Raw genomic sequence first — 17,298 nt, 5'->3', positions numbered from 1 at the left:
CCACAAAACCACAAACAAAAAGAAAGGATAACAAAAACTGGAAACGAAGGAAGAACGCAGAAGGAAGAACGCAGAAGGAAGAACGCAGAAGGAAGTGACGCTGCAGGAAGCTTGGATAGCCATAGAAGAGAAGTTTCAGTATATATAGAGAAGAAATGGTCGGCGACAAGGCCAAAACCCTAAAACCGAATATCCATTGAACATGAAATGGGCCACCGTATTGGAATGTGGGCTATTATTGGGCCTAAAAATCTCTGTTTTAACCCAAAATTAACCAACACTCTCATAACGTAAGTGATTCAAAATAATGCCACGTGGCCCATGCAGGTTTCGAACCTGCGACCTTCGCGTTATTAGCACGACGCTCTAACCAACTGAGCTAATGGGCCTGTGCTCTTGTGCGAAGAACATATTAATTCAGCCTTAAAAGTAAAATACCTTCTATTTTGAAATAAATAAAGAAGATATATCACAAGATTAATTATGAGGACAAAGACAAACCCATAAATTTTTTTTTTTTCTCTAGAAAAGAAAAGGAATACGTGAGAAGCGCCTAACAAATTCGAATTCGAAAATATAAGAGAGAGAGTGAGAGTGATATAGGATTCCCCGAGAAGAGAGCTCCTGTCGTCATCCTCCGCCGTAACAATGAAATCTTGTGCCCGGAGACCTCTCCAGCCGCTAAACGGTCTTCAACAGTTCAGACCAGTAGGAATCAAGCCAAAGCATGAGCCGGAGAAGAACAAGGAGAACCATCCCTTCGACACGTCCCTGGCCGAGGAGCTCGGCGCCTTCAAGAAGAAGCTGCAGCGGCTGAGAGAAGACCATCACAGCACGGAGCAGTTGCTGAGTCAGCGAGATCGAGCCATGGATCTCCACATGAAGCACCTCCTTGAGAGAGGCGACTTCCAAAAGAAGCTCGAGATCGGGGTTCTAACCAACTGAGCTAATAGGCCATTTGGAAGCTTGATTTTTGGAATCATAGATATTTTTTAATAAATAAATTAAACAGAATCGTATACAAAATTTCAAGGATAAGATTTAGATTTTAGATTGGTGAAATTTTTAGGAGGACAAGTGTTTCCAACGGCTAAATTTAGTTTGAGGAAGCATTCAATGGCTAATTTTCTCTTAATTATAGTCATTAACATCCAAAGCACGTTGAGAGAAGGTCGAAAACCAAAGCACCTTGGCTAAGTTCGGTTTAATGGATTAAACCGACTGAATCTCCTTTTTCGGGTCGGACTGGTTTGGCATTCAAAACTGCGTCGTTTTCGGAACTCTGAATCCCTCCATGTTCGTCGTCCTCTTTCTCGCTCTTGCACACAAAAACACACTGCGCTCCAATCTTCTCTGCCAAATCTGTGCTCCGATCTTCTCCGGTCTCGATCTCGAAGAAGATGAGAGTAGCATCTTCGTCTATCACCGTCTCTTTGCAACTTGCTTTTCTCCTGCTCATCGCTTCCGTTTGTAGATCGAATTCGTCGCCGGCGGTCGATCCGTTTTATGGCATTTCCCCTCAAGGTCTCATCCTCCTCTTATTTTGCTTGGATTATGCAAACGATGCTCTGCCTCAGTTTTTTTTTTTTTCGAAATCTTCGCCGTTTTCGTTTTCGCCCCTTCCGGCACTTATTGATCGGATGCCGCCTTGTGTTTTGTAGATGAGAAGTATTACAAGTCGTCTTCGGAGATAAAGTGTAAAGATGGATCGAATAAATTCACGAAAGCTCAGCTCAATGACGACTTTTGTGATTGTCTGGATGGGACTGACGAGCCAGGTTCCTTTCATCCTCCACATTTTGTATGTCTGGTCGGTCTAGTTCTGGTTACTTAAAAGTAGATTGTATACTTTGATCAGATATTCGTGAATTGAACAAAAAATTGCGTAGCTTTAAGGTATCCCGGTTCGCACGATCGATTTCTCTGCATTTTGGGTTTACCCCAACAGCATTCTACGATCATTGCTGAGTAATATTGTCTCAATCAAACGTTTGGCTTTCTCCGTTTGAATATCGTAGGCATTCCTCATCTTTCCTAACCTACGTTCTCTAGTGTTACACTGTTTAGCGGATTACTGCATTTGTGCTAGTTTCTAGTTGGTCTGTATAAGAAAAGCCTTTGTCTTTTTAGTATTTTTTTCCTAGTTGGTATGCAAATCTGAGCGCTGAAGGAATGGATCCTACATCTGCTAACTCTGCAATATGTATTAAATTGCAGGTACCTCAGCATGCCCAAATGGAAAATTCTATTGCCGGAACGCAGGCCACTCCCCCCTGATTTTATTTTCTTCCAGAGTCAATGATGGTATTTGTGGTATGTTACTTGTCGCCTATGATTCTGACATATGTATCATTTCTTGAACTTTTCATATCATAAACTTGCAAATGGCATGCGAAAGAGAGGATTTTTGAAGGATCAGAAGTCTGGTAGTTATGATTATAATGCGTTGCTTGTCGACAATGAGCAGATTGTTGTGATGGAAGTGATGAGTATGATGGTAAACTGAAATGCCCAAATACATGCTGGGAGGCGGGAAAAGCTGCTAGAGAAAGGTTGAAGAAAAAAATTGCCACATATAGTGAAGGGCTGGTTTTAAGGAAACAGGAAATTGACCAGGCAAAGGCAGGTCTGGTGAAGGACGAAGCAGAATTGAAGAAGCTTAGAAGCGACGAGAAAATTTTGAAAGCCCTTGTTCAACAACTTAAAGGTTTTAAATTTTTCTACTCAATACATATTCCTGTCAATCTTCAAGCTGATTACGCAAATTTTCTTATAGATGTCATTGCAACTGACACATGATGGGATGATGGGTTAACTGTAGCTTTAATGGAAACTGGGAATGCTGTATTTGAACTATTATTGGATGCTTGTTATGCCTTTGAAAAGTTTTGTGTTCAGCGAAGATGTCGGTCTCCTAGATTTTTCCCCTACCATCTGAAGGAAAACAAAAAGAAAGGACGAGAAATGACCAGTAGTTAACATAGTGATAGTAAATCCTAATATAGTGTCAAATATCTGTTCTGTTTTCTGCCTTCTCTTGCTCTGCCGGCCAGGGATGATAAACAGACAGATGTATCTTGAACATTGTCGGTCTTGTGGATAAGGCATTTACTGAATTTTCCTTTGGTTTACTTGCTCTGTAGAGCATAAAGAACAAATTGAGAAGGCAGAGGAGAAGGAACGTCTCCAGAAAGAAACTGAGGAGAAGGAAAGAAAAGAAGCCGAATTAGCAGCCCAGAAAAAAAAGGAGGATGCTGAGGAGAAAAAAGATAACAATGAAAAGGTTGATGAAAGCACTGATGAAGAAAAGATGCCAGGAGGATTGCATGATGATGGAAAGCCCTCCGAAAAATCAAATGACGGTGAGATTGGTAATGTCAAGGATTCTCCTCCAGATGAGGTTAGATTCTCCCCTTGTAACCTGAAATAGATTTGCAAGTTTGCCTCTAAGGTAGTTTTTTCCTTGGTAAACCGAAACAGGTTTACAAGTTTGTTTCTAAGTTAGTTTTCTCTTTTATATACTGAACAAAGACTGGAGTCAGATGCATGATCACACATCTCTTAGTTTACACTAATAATACCATGCCCTTGTCCACAGTTGCTTAATGGTAACTAAGGTTGAGGGATTTGTGGCTCTTACTGAATTGTTAGGCAATGATTTCAGGAAGGAGCAGTTGAATATGACATGGCGGGTATATCAGAAGAGGCTTCTCCTCGTAAACCTGTGGACCAGGTATTATTCATTCATATGTTTCTTCTCTGAAAATTGACTAATGTATCACATGGAAAATAGATGCAATATAAGGTTGTTCACAATACAGCATGTTGTGGAGGATATAAAGGCGAAATCAACCTCTTCTGAGGATTCGTCAACAACTGGCTTTGAAAATGATGGTGCCACTGAAAAGGAGGATCGACATGAGGCAAAGATAGTGGTAATTTATTGTTTCTGCTTGCATACTTGCGAAAGGCCATTATATTCTCAGTTTAGCTCTCTGAACTTTCGATACATTTTTCCGAGCATCTCTGCTATGACAGATTGGGGACTAGAGAAATTCTGTGTTTTTTTATTCTGACATCCAATTTATCCTACCTTCATATGGACAGGAGGATGTTACATCTGAGAAGACTGAGGAGTTATCAAGGGATGAGTTGGGGCGTCTTGTTGCCTCTCGTTGGACAGGAGAGAAATCTGACAAGAAGTCTGAGGCAGTGGATAGTGCGAAAGCTGATGATCGGGAAAGCCATGAGCATGTGTCCAGTTCACATGAAGAGGATGATGGTTTTGTTTCTGATGCTGATGATGATAGTGGCAATGATGACAAATATAGAAACCATGATTCAGAGGATGATGCCTATGAAGAGGAATATCACCACGATCACGATGATTCTAGTTCCTCCTATAAATCTGATGTAGACAATGATCTGAATCTAGCAGGTTTGGTCTCTTTCGAACGATTTCTGTACTCTTCAGTGAGATTAATCTTCTCTCGTAGTAAGGGTGATATGATTTGAGTTTGTTTCAAACAGAAACAACTGTGTCAAGCCCATCTTGGTTGGATAGGATACAACAGACCGTCAAGACCATAATGCAAGCTATGAATTTGTTCCAAACTCCGGTAGACAAATCGGGTAATAACCAGTCCCAAGTAACATCAAAAGTGAGATTGTGTTTTCCTAAACGAGTCTGTTACTTTGTGGTATCCGTCTGCAGAGGCTGATCGCATACGCAAAGAATACGATGAGTCCAGTTCAAAACTATCTAAGATGCAGTCAAGGATCTCGAGTTTGGAAAAGAAGCTTAAGAAAGACTTCGGTCTGTATGACAAAGACACCCGTTCCCTTCACGTATGTGTTCCTTTCCTCAAACAAGTCTCATGTGTTTCTCATTACAGGACCTGAGAAGGAGTTCTATTCATTCTACGGTCGTTGTTTTGAGAGCAAACAGGGAAAGTAAGGAAAATCTAAGAGATTTGATATCCTAGTTCTCTCTATGTTGAAGTGTTGCAATTTTTAGTCATGTAACCTTACCATTACCAACTAAATTCGTCTTAGGTATACTTACAAAGTCTGCCCGTACAAAGAAGCGTCACAGGAGGAGGGTTATTCGACAACTCGGTTAGGGTAGGAGAACAGTCCACTGTATCTTTTCCTGGCATCTCATCTGGCTTATCTTTCTCATATTGTGTATATTATAATAAGTTACTCGGATACAGAGTATAGGTTCAACGTCAAGTATATTTATTTGTTCTTCCTTGTGGGTTTTCTTGTGGGGTTGCTAATTAGGGAATGGGAGAAATTTGAGGACTCATATCGAGTCATGGCATTTTCAAACGGTGATACGTGCTGGAATGGTCCTGATAGAAGCTTGAAGGTAACCGAGAGATATCGCCCTTATCTGATGCTTATACAGCTACCACTTCCTGTTATTATATATACTGATGAAATCGTATAAAAAACGCATGAAATATCGAGAAACTGAAAGAGGGTTTTGAAGGGGAATGAAGAGTAAAGGCATGTAATTCTATTTGCAGGTGAAGCTAAGATGCGGATTGAAGAATGAGCTTATGGACGTCGATGAACCAAGCCGCTGCGAGTAATCTCTCGTCTCTTAGTCCTTACGTGGATCGGATGCCGTTCCTTTCGATTTTCTTACACATACCCTCTTGTCTTGTGGCAGATATGCAGCAGTGTTATCCACACCGGCCCGCTGTTTGGAAGAAAAGCTTAAGGTTAGTCTTCTTCCATCCGTCGGTCCATCCATCCATCCATCTCGGGTTTCTACTTCTCCATCTTATGACTCTCTTTAAATAACCAATTGATTTATTTATTTTTTTTGCATTGGTGTAAAATAAATGGGAACAGGAACTGCAACAAAAGCTCGAGCAGTTGAAACAAGAAGAGCCTCAGAAACACGACGAGCTCTAATCTTGAATTCGATATCTTAACATCATGCTCCGGTAATCTTTCGCTTTATATATTTATATTAATGTATTCATTTCGTCGTATTTTTACCAAAGTAGCATTGAGAGAATTATACCTTTGTGCGAATCGAATCAAATTCATCGAGGCTAACTAGTGACAAAAAAAAGGTCGTCTTTTCTTTGATAATTATGTATATAAACCCTCCCTAAACCATTCTCATGTAATTCAAAATTGGTTCTGATTAGAAAAATCACCCAAACCAAGAACTAAACCGATGAGATCGAGTTAGACCGAACCGGACCGGAGAGACAAAGGCTGATTTGAAAAACTGTGATTTGTCAACGTCGATTACGCAGTGCATTGGAGTTTACGTTGCGAAATCTAGGAACGTAGGTTCTAATTCCAGGGGCTTGTCAGACTTTGTCACTGCAAAAGCGGTCTATAGATACATATTTACATATACATAAGAATTGAGTATTATAATAAAATGGAAACCGGGACCATGGCACTAAACCGGTCAAACCACCTAGACATGACAACCAAACCTGCGGCACCCCTCGTCTTGCATTTCCTTCTCTCTTCCCCCTTTTTTGTGCCCTTTTTAACTTCATACGAAGGAAGAAAGAAATGTTGTAAGCATTCTCTGATTCTCTCTCTCTCTCTCTCTCTCTCTCCCCTATTGCCTTGTACTCCAAGCCAGATCTCTCTATAGAACCCCGTGATCGGCTCTTGTGTTCTATCTCAATCGGTTGTACTGTGATGGCGGAAGGAGGTGCTGTTGCGATGGAGCAGAGGCCCAAGACGAAGATCGTCTGCACGCTCGGTCCCGCTTCCAGATCCGTCCCCATGGTCGAGAAGCTTCTCCGCGCCGGCATGAACGTCGCTCGATTCAACTTCTCCCATGGTTCCCACGCTTATCACCAGGAAACCCTCGATAATCTCCGTCAGGCCATGTCCAACACTGGCATCCTCTGCGCCGTCATGCTCGACACCAAGGTCTCTCTCTATATATATACCTAACATCTGTTGCGTTTTCTTGTGATTTTGATCTCTGTCTCCTCTTTTCTGGTTGATTCGTTATTCGGTTAACGATCTGTCTCCGGTCTGGGTTTTCTAGGGTTATTTCTCTGGGTTTACTGTTCTTCTGTCACTTTTTTCATGTGTCCTGACAGCGATGTTTTTGTCTCTGTCTGATAAAAAAGCTTGGGTCTTTGCTTGTGTGCTTATCGTGTGCAAAGGGGTATCAGTTTCCTCGATGCGAAATGAGTGCTGGATTTTTTTTTTCCCGGTAAAGGTTTCTGGTGGTTTTGCTTTCAAGCTTTATGCTTTCTCAAAACTCCCAAGTGTTTTTCTCAATAATCTTAGATCTGATCTCGTCCCATATTAGCTCGGCTTTCTGGTATTGGATCAGAACAAATGGGTTTTGAAAGGGTTGAATTTTACGCAGCAAGCGACATGCACTTGTTGATTCAACTGTATTACTCGTTCCGATGTCCCCACAAAGGAATTGCTGTGCTGTCTTGATGTCAGTTCCTGTAATAATCAAGACAACTGTCCTGTGTAAGAAGATAGAGATCTATAGAAGATCTGTTACTGAAAGTTTTTTCTCTCTTTGTTGATTGTTTTATATATATATATATATATATATATATATATAGCCAGTGAAAGTTACAAATGCTGATGCTTACATTTCCCGTTTGATAGTCATTGATGTTTACCCAGTCGAATTTACCTCATCAAATCGAAAGTTACCCCATTTTCATGTAAAAGCCTTCAGCTTGGTTAGGTTTAAACCAGCCTGGTTGTGCTTGACAGGGTCCAGAGATTCGAACCGGATTCTTGAAGGATGGAAAACCTATTCAGTTGAAACAAGGCCAAGAAATCACCATATCCACCGACTACGAACTGAAAGGCGACGAGGACATGATTTGCATGAGCTACAAAAAGTTGGCGGAGGACGTCAAACCGGGAATGGTGATTCTCTGTGCCGACGGTACAATCTCGTTGACCGTCCTGTCTTGCGACAAAGAAAACGGTCTGGTCCGTTGCAGGTGTGAGAACTCTGCCATGCTTGGTGAGAGGAAGAACGTAAATCTCCCTGGTGTTGTCGTGGATCTTCCGACGCTGACCGAGAAAGATAAGGAAGATATTCTTGGATGGGGAGTTCCCAATCAGATCGACATGATTGCTCTGTCTTTTGTCAGAAAAGGGTCGGATCTTGTCCAAGTCCGGAAGCTACTCGGGAAGCATGCCAAGAACATTCTTCTCATGTCAAAGGTAATGCATGTTGTTTATGTTTCCGGAGTTCACTGAACTCTGCAGTAGGGGTGGACAATTTGGTTAATAACTGAATTGAATAGCACGTAACCGTAATCAAACTGAATTTGATATAAAAATCGAATAGTTATGATTCCTCTTAAACCGAAACCCGAAATGTTCATCCCTACTTTGTAATATCTTATCTTTCTTTGTTTTGACGATTTCTTATCAGTCTTTTTACTTTCGTGTGAATGTTTGATAGGTTGAAAACCAAGAAGGTGTGGCGAATTTCGATGACATCTTGACGAACTCGGATGCGTTCATGATAGCGAGAGGAGATCTCGGTATGGAAATCCCAATCGAGAAGATATTCTTGGCGCAGAAGGTGATGATCTACAAGTGCAACATCCAGGGAAAACCTGTGGTCACGGCTACTCAAATGCTGGAATCCATGATCAAATCGCCCCGACCCACGAGGGCCGAAGCCACGGACGTCGCCAATGCGGTCCTTGATGGCACGGACTGTGTAATGCTCAGCGGGGAAACGGCGGCTGGAGCATATCCAGAGCTAGCCGTCCGTACAATGGCCAAGATTTGCGTCGAAGCCGAGAGCACGATCGATTATGGAGACGTATTCAAGAGGATCATGCAGCACTCGCCGGTACCGATGAGCCCGCTCGAGTCACTCGCCTCCTCGGCAGTCAGGACCGCGAACTCGGCCCGAGCCACGCTCATTCTGGTCCTAACCAGGGGAGGAAGCACGGCCAGACTCGTTGCCAAGTACAGACCGGGCATTCCCATATTGTCGGTCGTGGTTCCGGAGATCAAGACCGACTTGTTCGACTGGTCGTGCAGCGACGAGTCGCCGGCAAGGCACAGCCTCGTGTTCCGAGGCCTGGTCCCGGTTCTGTACGCGGGGTCCACGAGAGCATCGCACGACGAATCGACCGAGGAGGCGATCGAGTTCGCGACTCAGTACGGGAAACAGAGGCAGCTCTGCAAGACCGGAGATTCTGTCGTGGCTCTACTCCGTGTGGGTAACGCTTCAGTGATCAAGATCTTGACCGTTAAGTGATTTCTCGACACACACAAAAAAAACACGAGTTTGTGTTTCAGCGTCGTTGATTTTCTTGAGACATAAACTCAAGTCTACGCGATTTTATATATTTTAAGAAATCAATATTTATTCACACACGGTTATGTTTTGATGGTATGTTATATATAATGCAGTGGATGGATATTCACCTTCTTCTTCTTCTTCTTCCCGTGCGTACGTGCATGCATGCATAATATGCATTTTACTTTCCGTAAACATTCATAAACATGAAAACAAACACAAAAGGCAAATCCCTCCAATATTTTTCATCGATCTGAAAGAAAAGACAACCAGAAGATTATATGTACATAAGCTTAAGAAACAGCAGAAACAAGACAGAGAGCAAGGACAAGAACATGAACAAACAAAAACCCGGTTTGGTTCTGTGCTTTGAGTTGTTTGTTTCTCATCCACGAGAACCGGATGATCCCGAGAAAGAGTTGTTGTTTTCACCAGGCTGTGATCCTGATGAGCCAGATGATGACGACGACGAGAATAACCCGCTGAAAGGCCACGGGAACGAGAATCTTCTTCCGTTCCCGTTCTCGCTCCCGTTCCGACCTTCTTCTTCATCTCCTTCCACATTATCACTGTTTCTACTTCTATTTTCTTCCATGGCTGTGGTTCTGGTTATGGCTCCCGGTTGTAGTTGATCGACCTTTGTCTCATCAGCAAGAACAGGAAGCTCGTACCGACATACCGGGCATGAGCTATGGAGCTCGAGCCACGGTAATATACACCGGCTGTGATACTTGTGCTTACACGGCATCTCCTTTGCTTCTTCTCCCTTCTCAAAATCGTCCAAACAGACCGAGCATTGCAATGGCTCCGATATTTTCACGTTTGGCAGAGCCTCCACTGCTTCTTTTCCGGCAGGAGGTGTCCCCTGCCTGTTCGGGTCGTTTTCAGACAGGTGCTGGAGCAAAAGGTCTAACCCTGGTCCGGTGAAGTAATCTCCAAGTGATGTTAGAGGAGGACTCTGGTTTCGGTTTTGGTCAAACGGGCTGATCATGATAACTCTATCCCTATCACGACCATTCTCGGTGGTCTCATACTCGGATGCGATCCCTGCCCGGATTCCCTGAAGCAACTGCAATATGGTAGCTGAGCTTCTTCTCCGTCTCCTTAGGATAGACTCAAATTCCCTGTCCAAATCAATCTCTTCTCCATGCCGACGGGCACGATGATGATGATCATTGGTACCATTTCCATGATCATGATCATCATCGTTATCATCATTTTCTTCACCGAATTCCACTCTCCTAAACCTCCTACGCCTCCGGGGACTGCTCATCATGCCGAGCAAGATCGGGGCCCAGAGAGACATGGCATTGTCTGAACCGAAACCCGAATCCCGGTCTTGAACGTTTGTTAGGGTATTACCATTGTTACCACTCATCTCCTCCACGAACCCGCTTTGGCAGAATGGGCATTTGATCTCCGCCTCCATTATTGGATTCACCATCTGAGAACACATATGACACCAATACCTAGCTGCCATTGCCTCCTCCATATCTCCTTCCCCAAACTCTCTCTCTCTCTGGATTCTTCCCAAAGAAAAACACAAAAGCACGCAATCAAACAGGATGAAACCCTAGAAATTTCTACCTCTTCGCGCATCTCCTAAGAACCGAAGTTTCGAATGAATTTCAACAGATCTGAGTCAATTGTATCCGAAATGAGAAACCTAAAACTCTGTCAATAGATTATAACAAGATCCAGACAGGAACATCATAGGACCAAAAAAAAATCAGCTTCTTACACATAAAACCCACCTAAAATTGAGCCAAAAAACACAAACCTGATGAACCCAGAACCTTGTAAAGGATCAAACAGAAAACCCTAAATAAAGGACACAAATTTATTTAATTACTTCTGTACATGAAAGACTCCAAGATCATACCTTGTAGATATTCTTCCTTTTTCTACCAAAAAAAATGAAACTTTCTTCCGCTCGATCCCCCCTTAGAAGCGAACCGCAGAATTTTTTTTTTTTTTTTTTGAGGGTCAGAGAAATGGAGGAAAAAAAACAAGAGAAAGACGAAGGAAGGAAGAAAGAGTGGAAGGAAACAACAACCCAACCACGTCCTCTTGTTCTCCCTCCCTCCAACCCCACTCTCCCCTATTCTCTAACTTTGTCCCTTTTTTCTCTTAATTAGGGTCTAAACAGATCTTATTATTAAAGACTTTTTTTATTAATTTAGGCTTAACTTTTTAATTCCTGATTTAAATTACTTTGGATTGTGGTTGTTTCTGCGCCCATTGTCTTAGTTTAATAATTCAGATTTAATCTTTAGTTTGTTGGTAATAAAACCAACAATTTGGATCTTAGTGGAATTTCACCGTCCGACATTATAATAATTCCTTGTCTGAATTATTAAAAAAAACTATAATTATTATTTACATAATAAATATTAAAAAAAAAGTGTTCAATTTGTCGTCAAATGTCAAATATAAGGGCAATACTTTAGCCCATTAAGCCCAAGCATGTGATATCGGCCCATCAACGCTAAAAACCTGAATGCGAACCGGAATCAATTTGGCGAATTGAACCGAAACGAACCGGAATTGATTTGATAATTGAACCGGAACGAATCGGAACTAAAGTGTCTCGGAGTCGAAGGGGGAGGCACGGTGGGAAATAGGAAGGGGGCAAAAGGCAATTTCCGACGATGAGCGAAGCAGAGGCAACTAGCATCCCGGAAGATTCAGTTCCGGTGGTGGATAAGCCAGAGGTCGAGGTGATCGAGGCTACGGCGGAGACGGCTGTTGGAGGAGCTGAGAGATGGGTGGAGGATTTCCAACGGACTGTGAAGGAATCGACGGATTCCGCCATTCGCTCTGCTCGCTCCCTCCGCAACAACTCCTCCTCTCATTTTCGCTCTCTTCAGGTATCTCTCTTGTTCTCTTTTCTCTTCACTTTGCGATTCGTTTGGTCATTGGAATGGTTATGCGATCAAGTTTTTCAAATTGGGATTCTCCGGGATTGCTTTCAGGATTGAATCTCATGGTCTATTGTTTCGCCAAAGGAATTTATCGTGGGCTTTAGCTTATGATAACTCGTGTAGTTCACAGATATTGGCATGTTGAGAAATTGTGCATCTGCGAATGTATATGGTGAGATCATATTATCTAAAGAACTAGAAATGCAATGCGATACAGTCCTACGAGTTGGGGATTCGTTTCCTTTTTCCCTGTGGAGTATTTGTTGTTTTGGTTTGGAGCAATGTATTGCTCGCAGATTGCGGATCATGCCCTCTTTTAAACTCTTTGCATTTTGTTTGTTGGTTCCGTGAAATTTTCTCTATGCCCTTCTTATAATTTGTTGTATCTCTTTACTCCTTCATGTAACTGTGAATTAGATTTTCCATCTCAGCTAAAACTAGATGTTCTCTTGACTTATCAGCTGTTCGTGTCGCATTTGCCGTTGCTGAGATCACAGTTGTTTTTCCCACATAGCTTTCCCATCTCCTGGATGATCATGGTTTATGTACTGCTGCCTGTTAATTTTTGTTTCTGCATTCTCAGGATTTCATTCCACATGCTTTGGTTCAATACAAGACTTATGAGAATGCTTTCTTCAGCAAAGTTACAGGTAACTTGCAAATCTTTGGATTTGTTTCTGAAATTTTTAAGGCTTATGTTCATGTAATGTCCGTCTTTCTGCTATTTTTAGTCTGGAAAGCTGGTGTCCAGTGTGGTGAATAGCTAGAAATCCTAATGGATATGTGACAGTGTTGGTGGTTCTAGCGGTCAACTTCTTTGATCCAATAATGTGTTCATGATAGTGAACTACAAGTTTCTCGTCAGCCAAATAGTTTTCATCCATGAGTGCTTCACTTTAAGCGCTCTGATGTGTATTGGTAACAAATCCTGAATTCTGTGTATTATGTACAACTGGCAATCATCTCCTGATTTTTCCTCGCAGAAGAGTTGACAAATGCAAAGGACCACCCAGCTGCTACTGTTGGGCTTGGAGTTGCAGCTGGTCTCCTTCTTATGCGAGGCATGACCTCCCTCCCCTTTTTCATCTTTTTGACTCTGGACAAATATGCTAAAGTTCCCTTGTTATTATCAGCTCGCATACAGCAGATATCCTTGCTAAACATATTTTACCACTTAAACCAATACAACTCTTGTCTAAATCGATTTTCTACATATCCTGTTGTAGGCCCTAGAAGGTTTCTGTTTCGCCAGACCCTAGGTCGGTTTCAGAGTGAGGAGGTATGGATCATGTTACTGAAATATTGGGAAAAAAATTCCATGGATTCATGTTTCATCTGTGTTGCTCATTCTTATGAATGATATGCAGGCACGATATCTGAAAGTTGAAAAGAACGTACAAGAGTTGAATATGACAGTAGATTTGATGAAAAAAGAGAGCAGGAAGTTGCTAGAGAGGGCAGCTCTTGCTGAGAAAGATATGAAACGTGGCCTCTCTGAGCTGATGTATGCCAAAACATAGATAGCCCACGTTTAAAAATTTATTTGAACTTTCTGCTAATATAGCTACTATTGGTCATAATCATAGGAGCTCCGGGTGTGAGGTGCAACGTCTTGCAAAGTCCGTTTACAAGGTTGAATCCCAAGCCACAGGTGAGAAATCATTGTCCATTATTTTGCATATCTAGAATCACAGTCGGTTCCAACTTGATTGATGACATTGAAGTCTACATTCTCTCTTCACATATGTTGAGTTGGCCAGGCCTTGTACGGACTTTCTTGATGTCATGCATCTGATCGCTTAATGCTGGATTTTTGTTATCTGCAGATTTAATGGACGTACTAAGGCAAATTTCTGGGAGGGATGCTCTGAAGCTTAGAGCCGAGGTTGAGTCAAAAACTTTTAAGCTTCACAACTAACAATTTTCAATCAGATCGCATAGCTCATTGATTACTCCTGGTGATAAATTAGGTGGCTTCCATGGCATCGATCTTGAGACAGAAGAGGATTGCCCTGAACAAAAGGATCATGAAAATCTCGGAGTTGGGAGTTCCTGTGTAACAGGACACGTTCACAATCTCACTTCATCACCGTGAAGCTTATTCCCTGGAACTATCGGTTAACACCTCTGTCAGAGACAAGAATTCCTTTTTAAGGCCTTTGAATTGTTGAGAACCATGCTTTTGGGCACGGAAGAATAACTTTTATTGCTGTTGTTTGGAAATATTTCTGGTTCTGTTCCTCAGCCTTTCATTGGAATAATAACAGTTTCTTCTAATTCTATGCAGTGGAGTCGGAGCATGATGAATTCAATTGACACTGTTATCTTTGCTCTACGATCTTAACAGGAACATAATGAACGTAGCATTTCCCCATTCAACACCCAAATGGTGCTAGACATTACTACTTTGGTCATGGGAAGACACAGAAACAGGTAACAAAAGAAGATCTGATTCTCTTTTTTATTTCAGTTTAGCAAAATACAGAAACAGAGGAAGACACAAAACCAAACAAGGATTAGTGGGCGGGTGAACACAAAAAACCCCTCTTTTTCACCCATTTGGTTCATCACTGCCTGAAACAACCCAACACGCAGACGATGCGCTCAGATTGCCCCTTTTTACTTAGACCCATCACAGCCCCGGCTCATTACAAAAGCAGTCGGAAGCAAAAAAAACGAAAACAAGCCCTTGAGAAAACAACATTAGGCCTTTTGCCGTAGTTAGAAAGGTTATCATAGTTTTTCTTTTGATTGTATTATAGGGTTATGTAGATGAATCCAATCAGCGAGAAGCTAGCTTTAAGGACGGAACTGTCTTCCGGAGTAGGTTTGGCCGAAACTCCAGTTCGGAGGAGCAACATTGTTGGAGACAATGGTTTTGCCATCACTAGTGGTGACCTTGAAAGAGAGGGCTTGACCGTCGAGGTAAGAGTTGCTCTGCCAGTTCTGGCCCCAGTTCCGGGACATGCTCTGCCACCCGGTCTTGGTTCCTTTGACGGAAGCAACCACTACATCTCCGGCTCCTCCCACGTTGGTTATGAGCACAAGGTTGAAGTATGAGTGACCATTTATAGTGAACCTTATCCCTCCCTTTCTCCTACAAGACAGACATTTTCAGGCTTGGTCTCGGGTCGAATATTTGGGATTTTGAGGGTATTCTGTCTCAGTTTCGGTCTCACGGGTTTTCTAGAGACATTCAATCTCAGTCTCACAAGATTTGGGTACGCGCGAGACTGTATACGCGAGATATCCCATCTAAAAATAATAGAATTCGAGCTCGAATCCGTCTACAGGATTTCTCGTAGCATCGAACTCGATATCAGACAGTTACTCGAAAACTCGAGGATCTCGGGTAAAAACGTCCACCCCTAATGTTCACGACATGGGAATGTTAAGAGAACGGTGTTGGGAAACGTACCTCCGGTACTGGACAGGGACGACACCGGCTTTGTATTTGGCGATACGGAGGAAGACGGGCTGAGAGAGATCGAAATGGTGCTGAGGAGGGTTGCACCATCCACCACCATTGTTGGGTAGAGCCAGGTTTGGTGGGCAGAAATTGGTACCGGTCACAGTGATGGTTCCGCTCAGGCACCATTTCGGGTCGTTTACACAACGGATCTGGAAACAGGCACCGCAGCTCAGGCCGCCGTTGAACAGAGCCGTGCTCATTGCCGCCGTGTTCGTGCCATAGCCTTGGCTGTACAAGTTGCTGTACCCACATGCACCCCCTGTATGGACGGACCAGTGGTGGGTTGGTCAGAATCAGAAAGAGCGGATATATATATATATATATGTATGTGTGTATGAGATTTTTACTTACCCATTGTGCCTGAAGCATCACCGCCTCCATAAAATGTTGCTCGAGCGTCGGTCCATCCACTGCTGTAACAGTTCACACCTTTCCATACCATGGTTAGAGCCATTAGCACAAACCCTACCACTCCCATTTTTCCTGGCCCTGCTCATGAAAAAAAAAATATGAATCTTCTTAGTAAGAAAACTATTCCATATGAATGTGTGTGTGTGTGTGTGTGCATGTTGAGAGAATAAGAGAATGGGAGAATGGAACTTACAATGGCTTGAAAGAAGAGTGACCCCCAAACAAACAAAAAAGGCCAAAAAAAATTATAAAAATAGAGAAGAAGAGGGTGAAGTTACTGGGTGTGGAAATGGGATGGGGGCTTATATAGAAGCCTCTGCTGTAGAAATATTATTTTATATAATAATTAAATTGATTTTTTAAAAAAAATATTGCAACTGTGGTCGCAAGTGTAAGTACATTACAAAATGTTTAAAAAAGTACCTTAATTAAATGGGTACAGCACATCTTGCTGTATATTATATATATAATTAAAGAAAATTTCATACGGTTTTGTGAAATGATATATACTACACTATAATAATAATATCCAAATTTATTAAATTGGGTTTAGTTTTTTGATCGGGAACCTCACCAGATGGGGCTAGGTTGACCATTTGACCTTGTATTTCCAAAGTCAACCCAGTTAAGTTTTCTTTTTTACGTGATTCAATAAATTTTCTAAGATTTCATTTTCTTTTTTATTTTCTGCACCGTCAATAAGAAACAAATAAATTAATTTAGTCCACAAAAGCGGAGTCAAACTCAAACATGTGAATGCGTGGCTTGATTTATAAGATTCATTAACTGAAAACCGTAGAAACAGAACAGATTCTTTCCTGCAAAACACAACACATGCCCCTATTTTCCAAAGCAAAACTAAATAAATAATTAAATAAATAAATTACTATAATATTTTCAGTATATATATATATATATATATATATATCAGGCGAATCTTTTGATGTGATGGGTCTGAACAAATTGATGATATGATATTGTGACCTCAATTTCAGGATCCTACTTGCTCCTTGCCCATGTGCCTCAATCGTCTTCGTTACGGTTTGTTCTCCTATTATTCATTTCCAAAAAGTTGTTCTGATTAATCAATTGCTTACAAAAATTTAAAATTTTCATCATCTTAATATCACCTAACAGTCTATATATATATATATATATATATATATATAGAGAGAGAGAGAGAGGGGGCC

The 17,298-nt window shown here is 41.8% G+C and overlaps 5 protein-coding genes and 1 non-coding gene across 8 annotated transcripts; 3 read left to right on the top strand and 3 right to left on the bottom strand.

Moving 5' to 3' along the window:
- Window positions 1-315: 315 nt before the first annotated feature.
- Window positions 316-389, bottom strand: TRNAI-AAU. The gene has a single exon. It is a non-coding gene; the product is annotated as a tRNA-Ile (tRNA).
- An 867-nt stretch (window positions 390-1,256) lies between these two features.
- On the top strand, window positions 1,257-6,106 carry LOC104811714 (glucosidase 2 subunit beta-like). The gene is made up of 16 exons (XM_010538509.2): window positions 1,257-1,524; window positions 1,662-1,778; window positions 2,218-2,313; window positions 2,468-2,707; window positions 3,144-3,400; window positions 3,665-3,733; window positions 3,822-3,935; window positions 4,108-4,438; window positions 4,531-4,632; window positions 4,715-4,816; window positions 4,896-4,953; window positions 5,056-5,124; window positions 5,287-5,374; window positions 5,535-5,596; window positions 5,681-5,732; window positions 5,866-6,106. The coding sequence occupies exons 1-16, from the start codon at window positions 1,401-1,403 to the stop codon at window positions 5,926-5,928; spliced, it is 1,944 nt and encodes a 647-aa protein (XP_010536811.1). The 5' UTR covers window positions 1,257-1,400; the 3' UTR covers window positions 5,929-6,106.
- LOC104811715 (probable pyruvate kinase, cytosolic isozyme) lies at window positions 5,896-9,432 on the top strand. 2 transcript variants are annotated; one of them, XM_010538511.2, is made up of 4 exons: window positions 5,896-5,960; window positions 6,626-6,921; window positions 7,741-8,202; window positions 8,447-9,432. In XM_010538511.2, exons 2-4 carry the CDS (start codon window positions 6,685-6,687, stop codon window positions 9,257-9,259), a joined length of 1,512 nt encoding a protein of 503 aa, XP_010536813.1. In that variant the 5' UTR covers window positions 5,896-5,960; window positions 6,626-6,684; the 3' UTR covers window positions 9,260-9,432. The 2 variants fall into 2 exon arrangements, with proteins under 2 accessions (XP_010536813.1, XP_010536812.1); XM_010538510.2 differs by lacking the exon at window positions 5,896-5,960 and having other exon boundaries at window positions 6,475-6,921.
- Window positions 9,433-9,522: 90 nt separating this feature from the next.
- Window positions 9,523-11,401, bottom strand: LOC104811712 (E3 ubiquitin-protein ligase RING1-like). 2 transcript variants are annotated; one of them, XM_010538506.2, is made up of 2 exons: window positions 11,184-11,401; window positions 9,523-10,827 (listed from the first exon to the last, which is right to left on the bottom strand). In XM_010538506.2, exon 2 carries the CDS (start codon window positions 10,791-10,793, stop codon window positions 9,687-9,689), a length of 1,107 nt encoding a protein of 368 aa, XP_010536808.1. In that variant the 5' UTR covers window positions 10,794-10,827; window positions 11,184-11,401; the 3' UTR covers window positions 9,523-9,686. The 2 variants fall into 2 exon arrangements, with proteins under 2 accessions (XP_010536808.1, XP_010536809.1); XM_010538507.2 differs by having other exon boundaries at window positions 9,523-10,820.
- Window positions 11,402-11,908: 507 nt separating this feature from the next.
- Window positions 11,909-14,507, top strand: LOC104811711. Its single transcript, XM_010538505.2, has 8 exons — window positions 11,909-12,171; window positions 12,809-12,875; window positions 13,209-13,286; window positions 13,452-13,504; window positions 13,593-13,729; window positions 13,812-13,876; window positions 14,052-14,110; window positions 14,196-14,507. Exons 1-8 carry the CDS (start codon window positions 11,953-11,955, stop codon window positions 14,283-14,285), a joined length of 768 nt encoding a protein of 255 aa, XP_010536807.1. The 5' UTR covers window positions 11,909-11,952; the 3' UTR covers window positions 14,286-14,507.
- A 152-nt stretch (window positions 14,508-14,659) lies between these two features.
- Window positions 14,660-16,375, bottom strand: LOC104811710 (expansin-A14). Its single transcript, XM_019202524.1, has 4 exons — window positions 16,302-16,375; window positions 16,049-16,186; window positions 15,642-15,956; window positions 14,660-15,332 (listed from the first exon to the last, which is right to left on the bottom strand). Exons 2-4 carry the CDS (start codon window positions 16,173-16,175, stop codon window positions 15,025-15,027), a joined length of 750 nt encoding a protein of 249 aa, XP_019058069.1. The 5' UTR covers window positions 16,176-16,186; window positions 16,302-16,375; the 3' UTR covers window positions 14,660-15,024.
- Between the last annotated feature and the right edge of the window lie 923 nt (window positions 16,376-17,298).

The sequence above is a fragment of the Tarenaya hassleriana genome, unplaced genomic scaffold, assembly GCF_000463585.1.
Source record: "Tarenaya hassleriana unplaced genomic scaffold, ASM46358v1 Cleome2, whole genome shotgun sequence".
In the NCBI taxonomy this organism is placed as follows: Eukaryota; Viridiplantae; Streptophyta; class Magnoliopsida; order Brassicales; family Cleomaceae; genus Tarenaya; species Tarenaya hassleriana.
The sequence above is the reverse complement of the archived record's forward strand: the minus strand, read 5'-3'. Positions and strand labels throughout refer to the sequence as shown.